The sequence below is a fragment of the Vombatus ursinus genome, unplaced genomic scaffold (assembly GCF_900497805.2).
Source record: "Vombatus ursinus unplaced genomic scaffold, bare-nosed wombat genome assembly UNPS02005204.1, whole genome shotgun sequence".
Lineage (NCBI taxonomy): Eukaryota > Metazoa > Chordata > Mammalia > Diprotodontia > Vombatidae > Vombatus > Vombatus ursinus.
In genome coordinates, this window is record NW_020944982.1 from 78,995 (window position 1) to 93,258 (window position 14,264).

Consider the following 14,264-nt stretch of genomic DNA (forward strand, 5'->3'; position numbering starts at 1 on the left):
ATAAAGTACAATATTCATTTGTTCTTAAAAAAAGATAACAAAGAAGATATGGTTGAAAAAAGTCTCTATCTAAAACTAAAATCAAGCACTGTATACAATGAGGATACACTAGAATTTTATTAATAGATAAAGGAGTGAACAAATTATTTCCCTTTTCCCTTCTATGATTTGATATAGTTCTATAAATGCAATAAGACAACAGAAGAAATTTAAATGCATAAAGATAAACAAAAAGGATATAACCACCTGAGGGAATAAGAAGAGAAAATGAGATTAAAAATAGCTTCAGAAAAGTTTCAGAATAGAAAATAAACCAAAATAAACATTTGCATATGAGTAAAAAAAATTAAAGCTACAATAATAGAAAAAGAAGTCTCATTCAAGATAACCACAAAATACATTAAAGTATTTTGGAACTAGCCTACTGAAGTAAAAACAATACTTTTAAAGTTTTAATTACAAAAAGCTTTTAAAATTGACAGAAAGAAAAAGACAAGTTAAGTTGCTGGAAGAATATTCAGTGCTCATGGCTGGGCAATGCCAAAATGATAAAATGACAATACCGATAAGTTAACTTACTGATTTAATGCTATACCAATCAAAACACAAAAGAAATATTCTGTAGAGCTGGATAAAATACAAATAGAACAAAATAGAACAAATAAAAATAAAATTCATTTGCAGGAACAAAATATCTGGAATGTTAAGGGAAATAATGAAAGATGTAAGAATGAAGGGAAATTAATACTTTCAGACCTCAAACTGTATTATAAAGCAGCAGTTTTCAAAATCATTCAATATTGATTAAAAGGTGGAGAACCTGAGGAATGGAATGTATCAGATGATGAAGAATCAGAAATTATTGAACCCAATAAAAGTGTTCAATAAATCTTTAAATACATATTATCTAGAAAAGAATTTCTTATCTGATAAGAATTGCTGAAGAAATTGAAAAGCTATCTGGCAGAAATTAAGCTTTGACCAACATTTTACAATGTATTACACAATAAAATTAAAATGGATATGTGACTTGGCTGTTAAAAAGCATACAATAAAAATATTAGGAAAGAAAAGTAGCATATCCTTTTCACAGCCACTAGATGGAAAAGTATCATTAATCAAACAAGGGATAGAAGTATTTACAAAAGATGGAATATATAATTTTGATTATATGAAATTGAAAAGCTTTTGTGCAAGTAAAATTGGTACATCTAAGATGCGAAGGGAAGTAGTCAAATGGGAGAAAATCTTTCTATCAATTTTCTCATAAAAGGGTTTATATCCAAGCTACATAGACAACCAATACACAACAAAAAGCACTCTTCAAAAGGTAGTCAAAATATATGAATAAACAGTTCTGAAAAAGTAATTCCAAACTATAAACAATATAAAAGAATGTTCTAAATCACTAATAATAAAAGAAAAGTAAATCAAAATATCCCTCACACTCAGCTAAAAGGTAAAGATGATAAAAGATAGTATCGAAGGGGTAGTGAGAAAATAGGAACACTGGTTCATTACTGGTGGTGATGTGGAGTAGTACAACTATTTTGAAAAGCAATTTGGGATTATGCAAATGAAGTGTCTAAAATATCCATATGTTTTGACAAATGATTCCACTACCAGGCAAATTATTCAAAGTGATCATTGACAAACATAAATAAAGGCTCCAAATATAACAAAATATTCACAGCCGTACTTTTTGTCACAGCAAGGGCTGGAAACTTGATACCCATCAATTAAAGAATGGCTAAACAAACCATGTTTCAATCAATGTAATGCAATATTCCTATGTTGTAAAACATGAAATATGTGATGAATACAGACAAGTATGGAAAGATCTACATTAATTGATGCAAAGTGAAGTTTTCTGGGAGGGTAAGGAAGGCAAAAGGAATTTGAGGAGATGTTAAAACAAGTTATCAATGAAAATTGTTTTTTCAAAACAAAAAGTTGATGGCCATCAATTTGTGACCTGAACAAATTGTGGTAAATGAATGCAATGTAACATAATGTTACTACATTGATAGAAGTGAGGAATATGAAGAATTCAGTGAAATTGGAGATTTGTATGAATGCACAAATAGAGAAGTAAGCAAAACCCACATAACTATATACACAGTGACAACAGTAATGCAATTAAAGCAACAGTAAAGATATTAGGATTCAGAACAATCCGATAAGTAAACTTCATACTAGAAAACTAGAGTGTTCCTCCATTTTCTTGGTATAGAGATGGTGTTCTGCAGATATGGGCTAATTACAAAGAAAAAGATGCCAAAAAATGAAATTTTAAGCACTAACAGACAAGTTGAAGGGGAGGAAAAGAGTAGGCATTTTACTTGACTGCTTAACTGAGAGGAGAAAAAAAGGGAAGAAATAAATAACTTGATAAAAGCAAAAAGGAGAAAGGTAGCAGTAAATTAAGTAAAACTACAGAAAAAAGTAACAAATGAAAGGACAGGAGTGGAAGGAGGAAGGTGTGGGGAAAAGATCTGGTTGAAATAGGGGTGCCTTAAAGAAGATTAAGCTAAAATAATAAATAAAATAATATAATAGCCACGTATTCAAAACCACATGATTATCTCTATGAATGTTAAAAACAGACCTTGGTAAAATACAATGCTCATTTATGCTAGAAATCATAAAAAGTTTGTGGAGGGGGAGTTTTTAATATCATTAAAAATATCTATCTAAAACAAAAACCAAACATCATATGCAACAAGATAGAGCAAAAACTTTCCAACTAGTGTAGGATTTAAGCAAGGAAGCCAATTCCTCATTACTCTTTGATGTAGTTCTGAAAATGCTAGCAATAGCAGTAAGACAAGGCAAAGAAATTAAAGCTGTGAAGTCAAAAGGCTGATATGATGTTTTACTTAGAAAATACTAGGTAATGAACACAGGTGCTAATTGGAACAATTAATACCTTCAGGAAAGTTGTAGGCTACAAAATAAATCCTGAAAAATCATCTGTATTTCTATATAATGATGACAAAATCCAAAACAATGATAAAAAGGTAAATTGCTTTCCAATTCACTACAACGTGTATAAAGTATCTGGGGATCAACTTACCAAAGCACACAAAATATTGCAGAAATAAAGAACTCAAATACCTGGAGGAATATTCAGTGTCCAGGGTTGGGTCATACCAATGTAATAAAAATGATAATACTATCTAAGTTAAATTACACTTTTAATGCTATACCAATCAAATTATTCAAGGGATGCTTGACAGATAAATAAATAATAAATAAAATAATGTAATATAAATAATATAATATCAATAAAATAATAAAAAATTCATTTGGAAAAACAAAAGCTCTAGAGTATCAAGAGAAACAGTGAAAAAAGGTAGGTTTAAAGAGGGGATAGTATCTCTAGTCATCAAATGATATTATTAAAGTAGCAGTCATCAAAACCAACTGATAAATAAAATAATGAAGAAAGTCATTGGAACTGACTCAACAAGAAAAAATCAGAAATAATGGAACTCAACAACGCAGTGTTCAATAAATCAAAAAACATCAATTACTTAAAAAATAACTTTATTGACAAAAATTTCTGGGACAACTGGAAGGCAGGAGGGCAGAAATTAGGCTTAGACCAACACTTTACCTCATATTCCACAATACATTCTAAATGGATACATCTCTTAAATATTAAAATTCATACTGTAAAACAATGAGAAGACAAACAAATCGTGTACTTCTCATGGCTATGAATAGTATATATATTCTTAACCAAAAAAGGAATAGAAGTAATTACAAAAGACAAAATAGGGAGCAGCTAGGTGGCACAGTGGATAGAGCACCGGCCCTGAAGTCAGGAGGACCTGAGTTCAAATCCAGCCTCAGACCAAACACTTGACACTTACTAGCTGTGTGACCCTGGGCAAGTCACTTAACCCTAATTGCCTAAAACAAAACCAAATAAAACAAAAAAATCCTATTCTTTAAAAAAAAAAGATAAAATAGATAACTCATTGAAACTAAAAAGTTTCTGCACAAACAATATTAATGAGTTTAAGATAAGAAGGAAAGTGACCAAATGGGGAAAATCTTTATATTCAGTTTCTCTCTGAAGGGCTTGGTATTCAAGATATACAAAAATTGACAAATATGTATGTGTGTCATAATCTGTGTATATATGTATATATATATTTGTGTGTATGTATATATTTATATGTACTGTTAACAAAAGATCCAGAGGCACAAAAAGGGTCCCTAAATGAAATAGTCTGATCACAGATTTCAACAGCATTTATTGTCTGAGAAGAGCTTGCAAGGGAGCAGAGACAAAGTTCCCAGCTGGTTAAAGTGGGTGTGGAAGGGGGTGGTTATATTAATAGTTTCTAGAGGCTTTCATGTGGTGAGTGGGAGTTAAGGGAGAAGACATCTGTAGACACAGTAAGCCATGGAGCAGGATATTTAGAAAGTCCAAGCAAGGTCTCAAGTCTGTAGCTGCTGTTCAAGGGTGTTTCTGAGCTGGTCAAGGCTGGCTCTGGAAGCTGCAGGTATCTCCTAATTCAGCTAGCGTTCACTCCCAAAGGACCACTGGTATGTTAAGCAGCTCTGAGTCTCAGAAGTGCTTCTGATTAGCTGGTTGTTGTATAATCTCATTGTCCTGCTTCCCTGTAAAGAAGGGAAGCTCCAACATCTAACAGGTTGGTGTAGTCATTACAGAGTCCATAGTCACATGCAAAACTATTACCCAAGAGGTGTTATCAAAAGATATGAAAAAATAGTTGTCAAAAAAAGATTTGTGAACTATTAATAACCACATAAAAGAATGCTCCACATCACTAATAATAAGAAAAATACAAATCAAAACAACCTGACAAAAATAACAAAAGATGGAAATAGACAATGTTAGAAGGGTTATGGGAAGAAAGGCACAGCAGCGAATCATTGGTGGAGCTGTATATTAGTACAACCATGTTGAAAGGCAATTTAGATTATGCAAATAAAGTGACTAAAAACTCCATACCTTTCCATACCCATACTCCTGCCCATGAATTCCCTTAATGAACTTATACTCCAAGGAGGTTATTGATAAGAAGAAAGTTTCCATTTCTACCAAAACATTTATAGCAGCGCTTTTTGTGATAACAAAGAATTAGAAACAAAGTAGATGCCCATCAAATGGAGAATGACTAAACAAATTCTTTCTATGAATATAATGGAATACTACTATGTTGTAAGAAATGATAAAATGAAAATAGAGAAAAATGGAAAGATTTATATGAAATAAAACAGAGTTAAGATCCAAGAAAACAATATATATAATGACTATAGCAATGTAAAAGGAAAGAACAACCACTAAAAAAAATCAAAAGTAAATGTTGCAAAATTATAAATAAGCATGGATCAAAAAGAGATTGGATAAGATACCCCAACCCCAGCATTTCACAAAGCCAATAGGTCCACAAGAGGTATACATTGTCCATAGTTTCAGACTTTTTCCAGTGTTCAATAATGCTTTTTCTTCTTTTTGTCTTTAGAAAAATACTGTTTGTTATATGGTAATGTTTCTCAATGTTTTTTGTTCTACAAATCCTTTACAACAAAGACAAAAAAATTTGTTCTGACTCTGCCTGTGATAACATAGTATACTGCAAATAAATATTATTTTAGATTTATTAAATGTGCTAAAAAGTTCTAAATTAAATTTTATTTCATATAACTGTAAAATGGAGAAGTTATTCTACCTTTACTCATGACAACTCAATATAAAATGAATATTTTATGTGGGATAATTCTGTAATAATTAAAAGAGTCATCTGGCAAGACCTCATAAGCTTATTATTTATTACTTGCAAGAGTTCACATTAAATTTCTTTATATTATAAATGCATTGAATACAAATATTTTATTGAAATAAGTTACAACATGGAAGATGTTTAACATAACAATAACCATATTTAAACTTCATTTCTTTATTGGACTTTTATTAAAAGAAAGGTTATCAAAGACAGTCTTAAATTTGGTCCTGAATTAAATTCTGAATTTAAAGAAGAACAAAGTAAAAATGTTCAATCATACAAATAAGTAGTAGGAAAATCTTACCAAGTTCTCTTGCTAAGAAATGTTAATTCGTTTTTTATTTTTAGCCAAAAATTGATGACTGTCACTCTTCAATAATGTTCATAGACTGAAATCTTTGATATGTCCATTAATTTTCTTTTACATCCATTATCAATTCATCAGTCAGAGACATAAAAAGGATATCAACTGAGTTGTCAATCTAATTTAATTTATTGGAAATTTCAGGAAAATATTCATTGAAAGTCAATTCTAAAAATTTCAGATGATCACTGATATGTTCCTTAATGGCCTGATCTAGAAATAGTTAATTTTCTCATAAGATGTTATGCAATATACAAAAGCACTCTCAGTTGTGTAGTATCAAAATTTTAATTTCTTGATCATACTTTTTACTTTCTCTTTAGCACTAAATATGTATTTGCACATTGTAATAAAGTATTGAGTTCCTTAATTATTTAAAAAAGTTGTCTGCTGGAGCAGCTCCGTGGCACAGTGGATAGTGCACCAGCCCTGAAGTCAGGAGGACCTGAGTTCGAATCCGGCCCCAGACCAAACACTTAACACTTACTAGCAGTGTGACCCTGGGCAAGTCACTTAAGCCCAATTGCCAAAAAAAAAAAAGTTGTCTACTAAGTAAGCTAATCCTTGCAGTCATGTCATATCACTCATACACTTATTCCGGTGAAAAGGATGTTCAGTGAAGAAGACAAAAAACCCTTTGCTTAATTCAAATAGATGGGTAATAACTCTGTCATGGAAAAGTCATCTAAAATATGTGCATCTTAGAAGTATAACATGCTGGCTGCTCATCTCTCACTGCATAAAATGGCAAACAACTAAGTAGACTTTGGGTTTTTTAATTAATTATTCTGCTTACATCATCTAACACACTTTTACCTTTTTATGGCATTCTTTGTGATGCCAAAAACTTGTCTGTTTATGCTATAGAATGTGCAGACTCTATTTTTACTAATTTTTAATTTAAAAATGTCCAAAAGCTTTCCAATCATTCCTTTTGCTCCATTCCCGCAAATTACACAAGAGGACCAATTGATTTGTTTTGCCTCAAAGTGTGAACTAATTGGATTAAAAATATCTTCCCAATTCATACATCCTGTTAACTGATATCATACAACATATCTTTATCCATTTCGCCATCATGTAGGCATCTTACAAATACCATTAAAATTTCAAAATTACAAACATCAGTTGGTTCATCTAATGCAAAGCAAAATTGTTATCTTTTTAAACTCTTTCTATAATAATTGATTCAATGTCATGGGGCATATCACGTATCCAACGAAGTACTATTGTTAAAAATAGGTATCATCTCAAATTTCTTAATGGTAACTTCTTCAAAAATTCACTTAACAATTACATTGGCACAGGGCAAAATAAGTTTTTCTGCAACAGTATGACCTTCACTTTTTCCAATTTGATGCTTACTCATAATAAACCTTCAATTGCTTTTAGACTTTTTTATTTACAGGAATAAGAGAGTGAAAACTGAATATTTTGGAATCTTGTTCTTAGCACATGAGAAGAATCAACAGGCTTATCTACAAAGCTTTCATGCTTTGACTGTAAATGTAGAGACAGAAGATTTTAAGCTGCTATTTCAATAACTCCATAAATTACATATGCCAGTTCCGTATATTTTCTCCAAGAAATGAAAAATCAAATTTGATATATTCTTCATTAAATATTTCTTCTTTTTCAAACCCACCATAATATAAGTGTCCTGAACATCTTTGTGTTTTACATCAGAATTGTATTAATTGCAGTATGCTGAATCTGAATGAATATTTTTTAAATTTCTCATTTTTCAACATTCTTTTTTTTTTTGGTACACTTCCAGCCTTCGTCAAATAATCAGTTGGGGTTTCTGTACTTTAAAAAATAAAATGAAAAATATTTCTTTAAAATTTTTATGTTTGTGTTCAATCTTGTTAAATACATAATAATACTCTACCAGTACAGCAGCTGAGGGCACAGTAAATAGAGTGCCAAGCCTGGAGTCAGGAAGACTCATTTTCCTGAGTTCAGACACTTACTAACTATGTGACTCTGGGCAAGTCGCCTAACTCTGTTTGCCTCAGTTTCCTCATTTGTAAAATGAGTTGAAGAAGGAAATGGCAGACCACTTTAGTATCTTTGCCAAGAAAACCCCAAATGGGGTCACAAAGAGTCAGACACAACTGAAAAAAGACTGAACAACAACAAAGCCTAGAGGCTGGGGAGTAGAAAGTTAATTTTGAATATTTTTGTATAAACACATTCATCTGTTGGCTACCTATGAAAGCCAATGGACAAGATTCCCACAGGAAAAGAAGGCATAGAGGAGTCACAGGCTGCACTGGTGGAAAGTATGACTGAGGTATGTGATTGAAAACCCATTGAAATACAGATGTGGTACCATGGAATTAAACATAGGAGAGAAAGAGTGGAGGAAAGAAGAGATTACTTCAGTATCTTCTGGGATATAAGGTGATTGGGACTCCCCTGACATCTGACTCATTCTGAGAATCCCCTATAGATTTTCTCCTGAGTTAAACTTCGAAATGATTTCTTACATCAGTGGTGTCAAACTCAAAAAGAAAATGGAGACACTAGTCTGTGGGCCAGCACATTGACTTAGTTTTACAATATTTCTATATTTTGTTTTATTTTTATTATTTCTTAAAACTATTTCCCAATTACATTGGTCTCTGGTTTGAACTGCCAGCTTTATGTTTAAAATGTCTGCCTTAGATGATGTGAGCAGGAGCATGGATATGCCAGGGGCCTGCTCTACTGCATGACCCACACTGTTCAAGCACTGTATCTAATGCTGTGATGACACTTTCCTGTCTCTGTGGACACAGCCCTCATAGCTGCTTTATTAATGTGATTTTTTTTAATTTAATGATGATTATATGGTAGATTCATTAGTAATTTTGAACTTCAATCCCTTAGGAACTTTTTGTTTGTTCTCCCACTTGATTTTCCCCGAACACCTTCATCGGATTGAGCAAATAAAATTTAGAAGGGAAAATCTATCATCTTGCCCAGATATTTCAGTACTTTTCCTCTGTAGTACCCAGAGTCAGGTCTTAATGGTGCCTTCCCTTTCCAGGGATCCCAGCTTCCTTTTAGCTGTAGGGCAAGACTTCTGACATTTAACATGAGACCAGATCTCTGATCCAAATACATTGTATAATTATTTAGGAGACAGAAGGATGGCCCAGAAGCATTGAATGTTTTGGCACATGACAATCAGCCACAGAGCTGCCTGTGAATGTAAGGTTCTAGGGAGCAGAGTGTTACCAAAAAAATCCATAGAACTAGAATCTTTGAATTAAACCTATAACAAATATTAGAGATCATCTAAACCAACTTCCTTATTTACAGGTGAGGAAATTGAGACTTAGGGAGATCAAGGTCCCAGAAATCACAAGTAACAACTGGAAGTCAAGTCTAGATAAGCTTCCTTGGAGCAGGTGCAAATGTACTGATAGACTCAATTCATAGGCAAAATATTCCATGCGGTGTTATGACCTAGGCAATAGTTTCACTATGCTCCTGCCACCTGCCTGTCTTACAGTGCATCTTTGAGTCATACCAGGGACCTTTGGGTTTATTTGGGCCATTGATGTTATCCATGAAGCACTTTCAGAAACGTAAGTATGAAAAAGTTTTTCTCATCACACAGTTTCTCATTTTGGGTCCATGAAGATTCACTGTACTTTTCTATTTTCCATATAGAAAAACACACTAGGCAAACTTATCCACTTCAGACAACAAAAATTTATGAAATTACATTGGCTATTTAAAGGAGAGAATCAGCAATCACTTCTGAGAGGTAACTTTTTTTTTTTAGTGAGGCAATCAGGGTTAAGTGACCTGACCAGGGTCACATAGCCAGTATCAAGTGTCTGAGATTTGGATTTGAACTCAGGTCCTTCTGACTCCAAGGCCAGAACTCTATCCACTACACCACCTAGCTGCCCTGTTACTTCTTTTTTTTTTAGAATAATATGACATTTGAACTTTACACCCTCTTTGCAATAGATGACTATGGAGTCCGCTTTGGTGAGACTGGACTATGTGTGCCCTTCTATGATCTGCAGGGTGTGAAAAAAAGTCCCCCTTGGGAAAGATACCAACCACAAGTGGCCCTACGGTGCCCACTTACAGAAATTCTACAGCTGAAGTTAAATCCATTTCATGACAAAAATCCCTTTTTTCAAAACCATGCACCCTGAAAGGATGAATGGTTTAACATAGTGACTCTCAAGCTATTGTATATGAATTTGTTTTTTTAAATATTTTGATGGCAATATTTCAATATAATTGATTTCCTTTGTAACCCTATGTATTTTATTTTGTGCATTTAAAATATTTCTCTCAGAAGGGATTCATAGAGTTGTTTCACAATGCTGTCAAAGCTGCTGTTTGTTGCCAAACAAAAACAGTAAGGATCCCTGCTTTAAGGGGTTATTGGTCAATTCCACAGAAAGATAGACCGATTATACATTTTCTATCTGAAAAAAAAATCTCAAGTGACAGAGACAGAGAGAGATACAGAAGCAGAGAAACATAACTAACAAGTGATTTGAGTCACTAGAACAGGGCACTCTGAGAAGCTTTTTAGTATTTCATAGAAGTGCTCACTATATATCCCTATAAAGATAAAGAATTGGAGTACTTCCCATAAAAATAACAAGTCATTCACCAGTTGAAACAAAAAACACTCCTTGGAAGAAAACATTATTAGCTATTCAAACTTTATAATTAATTCCTTATCAAAGGATTAAAGGCTTTAGAGTTAGAAAGAACCTGAGGGATCTTCTTGAGAATAATCACCCCATTTAAGAGACAAAGAAACTAAGGTCCTGAGAGATTAAATGACTTGCACAGAACAACACAATTTTTAAGGAGCAGAGGCTAGATAGGAAAGCAGGTCTTCTGGTTTCCCATGGGGATCTTTTCAGACATGGCAGTTCCCAGACAAAAGATTTCTACCACATTAGACTCAGATTTCAAAACTTTAGTCAGAAGAAATTGGGCAGAGGACTACAGCCAGGATCTTCTTGAGGACTTAGACAGAGAGGGGAAAAGCTCAGGTACCCTGTGTAACTGAAGGAGTTGGGAGCATAAACAGGAGGGAAAAGTACATGGACAGGGAAACGGGAGGACCCCAAAGACAATCTGCATCTTCTCAACAATATTTCTTATGGCCAGCCCTGCTTACCTTCCTAGGTCAGATGTTCCTAACTCTGCCTTGAGGTGATCTCCTAGAAAAAGATGCTGGGGAAAATAACACATATGAGAAAGTATAGATATAAAAGCAAAGTCATGATGTGGGGAGCAGAAGGAATACCAGTTAGCGCAGAGTAATCATTAGAATCAGCATAACTCACATTTAAAATGTACAAAGTCCTTTGTTTGTAGCAGCCCACATAGTAAGTGCTGCAAGTATGTGAACAACCATTTAACATAAAAAGTAAGTTGCATTCTGAGAAGCTGAGAGACTTCTACCTAGTCACATACTAGGAACAGTCAGGACATGAAACTAGGTCTCCTGACTCCATGTCCAGTGCTACAGATTGTAGCTAAGGGATGAAAGGCTCTGTGAAAAAGGATGAAATGAAAGATTTTGACAAGGGACCATATCTGAGTGAGTAAAATATGTTAATTCCCAAAAGAAATTGCTAGAGGTAGAAACTCTGGAAAACTGTAAGTTGCTTGCCTCCCTTTTCCCACCATCTCCCATTGCTCTCCCTGTTTTGTCTCCATCCTCTTGTCCAGATCCAAATTCTTCCTCTCTATTTTCTGTGCAGGTGCATCAGAATTCAGAAGTCAGGGATGAGAAATCACACTTGGATTACATTATTCATCCTGCGTGGACTGACAAATGACCCACAGCTACAGGTTTTGCTTTTTATATTTCTGTTTCTCAACTACATGTTGAGTGTAATTGGGAACTTGATCATTATCACCCTTACCTTGGTGGATGCCCACCTGAAAACTCCCATGTATTTTTTTCTCAGAAACTTTTCCATCTTAGAAATCTTGCTCACAACTTCTTGTATTCCCAGGTATCTCTATAGCATATCAACTGGGGACAATACAATTTCTTACAGTGCCTGTGCCATACAACTATTTTGTCTCATCTTTCTTGGGGCAGCAGAGTTCTTCCTTCTAGCCACCATGTCCTATGACCGCTACGTGGCCATCTGCAAACCTTTGCATTACACAGCTATCATGAGCACCAAAGTCTGTAACCAGCTTCTGCTGAGTTCTTGGCTGGCTGGGCTGATGATCATCCTCCCACCACTTAGCCTGGGCCTCCAATTGGACTTTTGTGATTCCAATGTCATTGATCATTTTGCCTGTGATGCATTTCCTATGCTAGAGATTTCATGTACAGACACACAGTTCATAGAGAAGATAGTTTTGACTGATGCTATATTAACACTCATTATTACATTATTCTTAGTGGTTTTGTCTTATGCCTCCATTATCAGAACTATTCTGAGATTCCCCTCTGCCTAGCAAAGACAAAAGGCCTTTTCCACTTGTTCCTCCCACATGATTGTTGTCTCCATCTCTTATGGAAGCTGCATCTTCATGTACATCAAATCTTCTGGAAATGAAAAAGTGGATTTGAATAAGGCAGTGTCAGTTCTCATGGCCTCTGTTGCTCCAGTGATGAACCCCTTTATTTATGCCCTGAGGAACAAACAAGTCATACAAGCCTTTAAGGATTCAGTCAAAAAGATTGCAATTCTCACAAAGCAGTAAAAGATGCCAAATGATAAAACTGAAGTATGGGATGCCAAATGCTAAAAGAAAAACTGTTCAGGATTCTGAAACCCTGGGTAATTTTTCTTGCTAATGAGCTTTTCTAAACACTATGGAGTTTAATCTTAACACAGCCCATTTCCTAATGCATGAAGAAACATATATAAACTTACCCACATGAGTGCACACAAATACACATCCACACACTTATGTAAGTAGGACAACTACCCATGCACACACATGCACACACATACATACACACACAGGTAAAAGTCTTCCCTCCTTTTTTGTCAGAATCTGTAATGCTTTCTGGCTTCTCACTCATCTCTCCTCCAATCCTCACTGCCCAGTACAGCTACTTTTCTAACCCATTGGCTGTTTAATCAAACTCTCAGACACATGAGAATGATGGAAAAAGTGCTGTTCTTACAGTCTAGAAGACCAAGGTTCAACTACATCCTCAGGCACTTACCTTTTCTATATCTCTGACAAGTCACCAGAATGGATCTTAGAGGCCATGCAGTCCAACCTTATCATCTTATACACAAGAAAACTAAGGACCAGAATTTTGAAATGACTTGCCAAATTTCATAGAAATAAATGAGTTACAGAGCCAAGCTTTCAAGCCAGGGCTTCTGTCTCCAAATCCAATATTTTTTCCTCTGGATTATGCCAGCATTGGTATCATAATCAAGCTAATTCCACCATTGTAATTGGAACAGCTATTTCAATCTGTTCCCCTGTGGTTCCATCATCCTACCGTCCCTTTGACTTTTCATACCAAAACATTCCTCCTTGGCCACGATTCCCCTATAGATGTTGCTTTTTATTAGAATGTAAGTATGTTCTGATCAGAGACTATCCTGTTTTATATTTTGTATTTTGTATATTTTTGTGTCTCCATTTCTCAGCTTGGTATATAGTAAGTGTTTAATAATTACTGTTTCATTCATTCATTCACTGGAAGTGAAAATGGACTGTATAGTGTCTATGGAGAAGGAGTTCACTTTGTAGCAATCTCAGTTTTCCTTCTCTAGGAGCCTCAACCATCTACAAAAGGGAATGAGGTAGGTAGATTTAATGGTCTATAATGTTCCTTTCACTTCCAAATCTATGATACTACCATACTATGATCCTGTAATTTTATGACTGTTTCTACACTAAGGTAGGGTTCACTGGGAAATGAGAATTCATCTCTATATATAACTCAAATGCAGCTTCCTGGGGGAAGTAGTGTGGTCATAAGAACTCTCTTGCCTTCTTATTGACACAGGACTAAGCATTTTCTGTTTGTATTTTCTGTGCAGTAAAATAAAGGCCATCCTTTAAAATATCACATATAATGGCACTTTATCTTTTTTATAGTGGCTAATCCAAGATTCAGTGGCTGAGGCTGCCAGTTGAAATACTAGGCAGAGAAGTAGGAATGC

The 14,264-nt window shown here is 34.4% G+C and overlaps 1 protein-coding gene across 1 annotated transcript; it reads left to right on the forward strand.

Moving 5' to 3' along the window:
- The first annotated feature begins 11,886 nt into the window (after positions 1-11,886).
- LOC114029852 (olfactory receptor 6C2-like) lies at positions 11,887-12,834 on the forward strand. The gene is given in 1 exon segment (XM_027844517.1): positions 11,887-12,834. A coding segment is annotated over 1 exon segment (939 nt). The 5' UTR covers positions 11,887-11,895.
- The last annotated feature ends 1,430 nt before the right edge of the window (positions 12,835-14,264 follow it).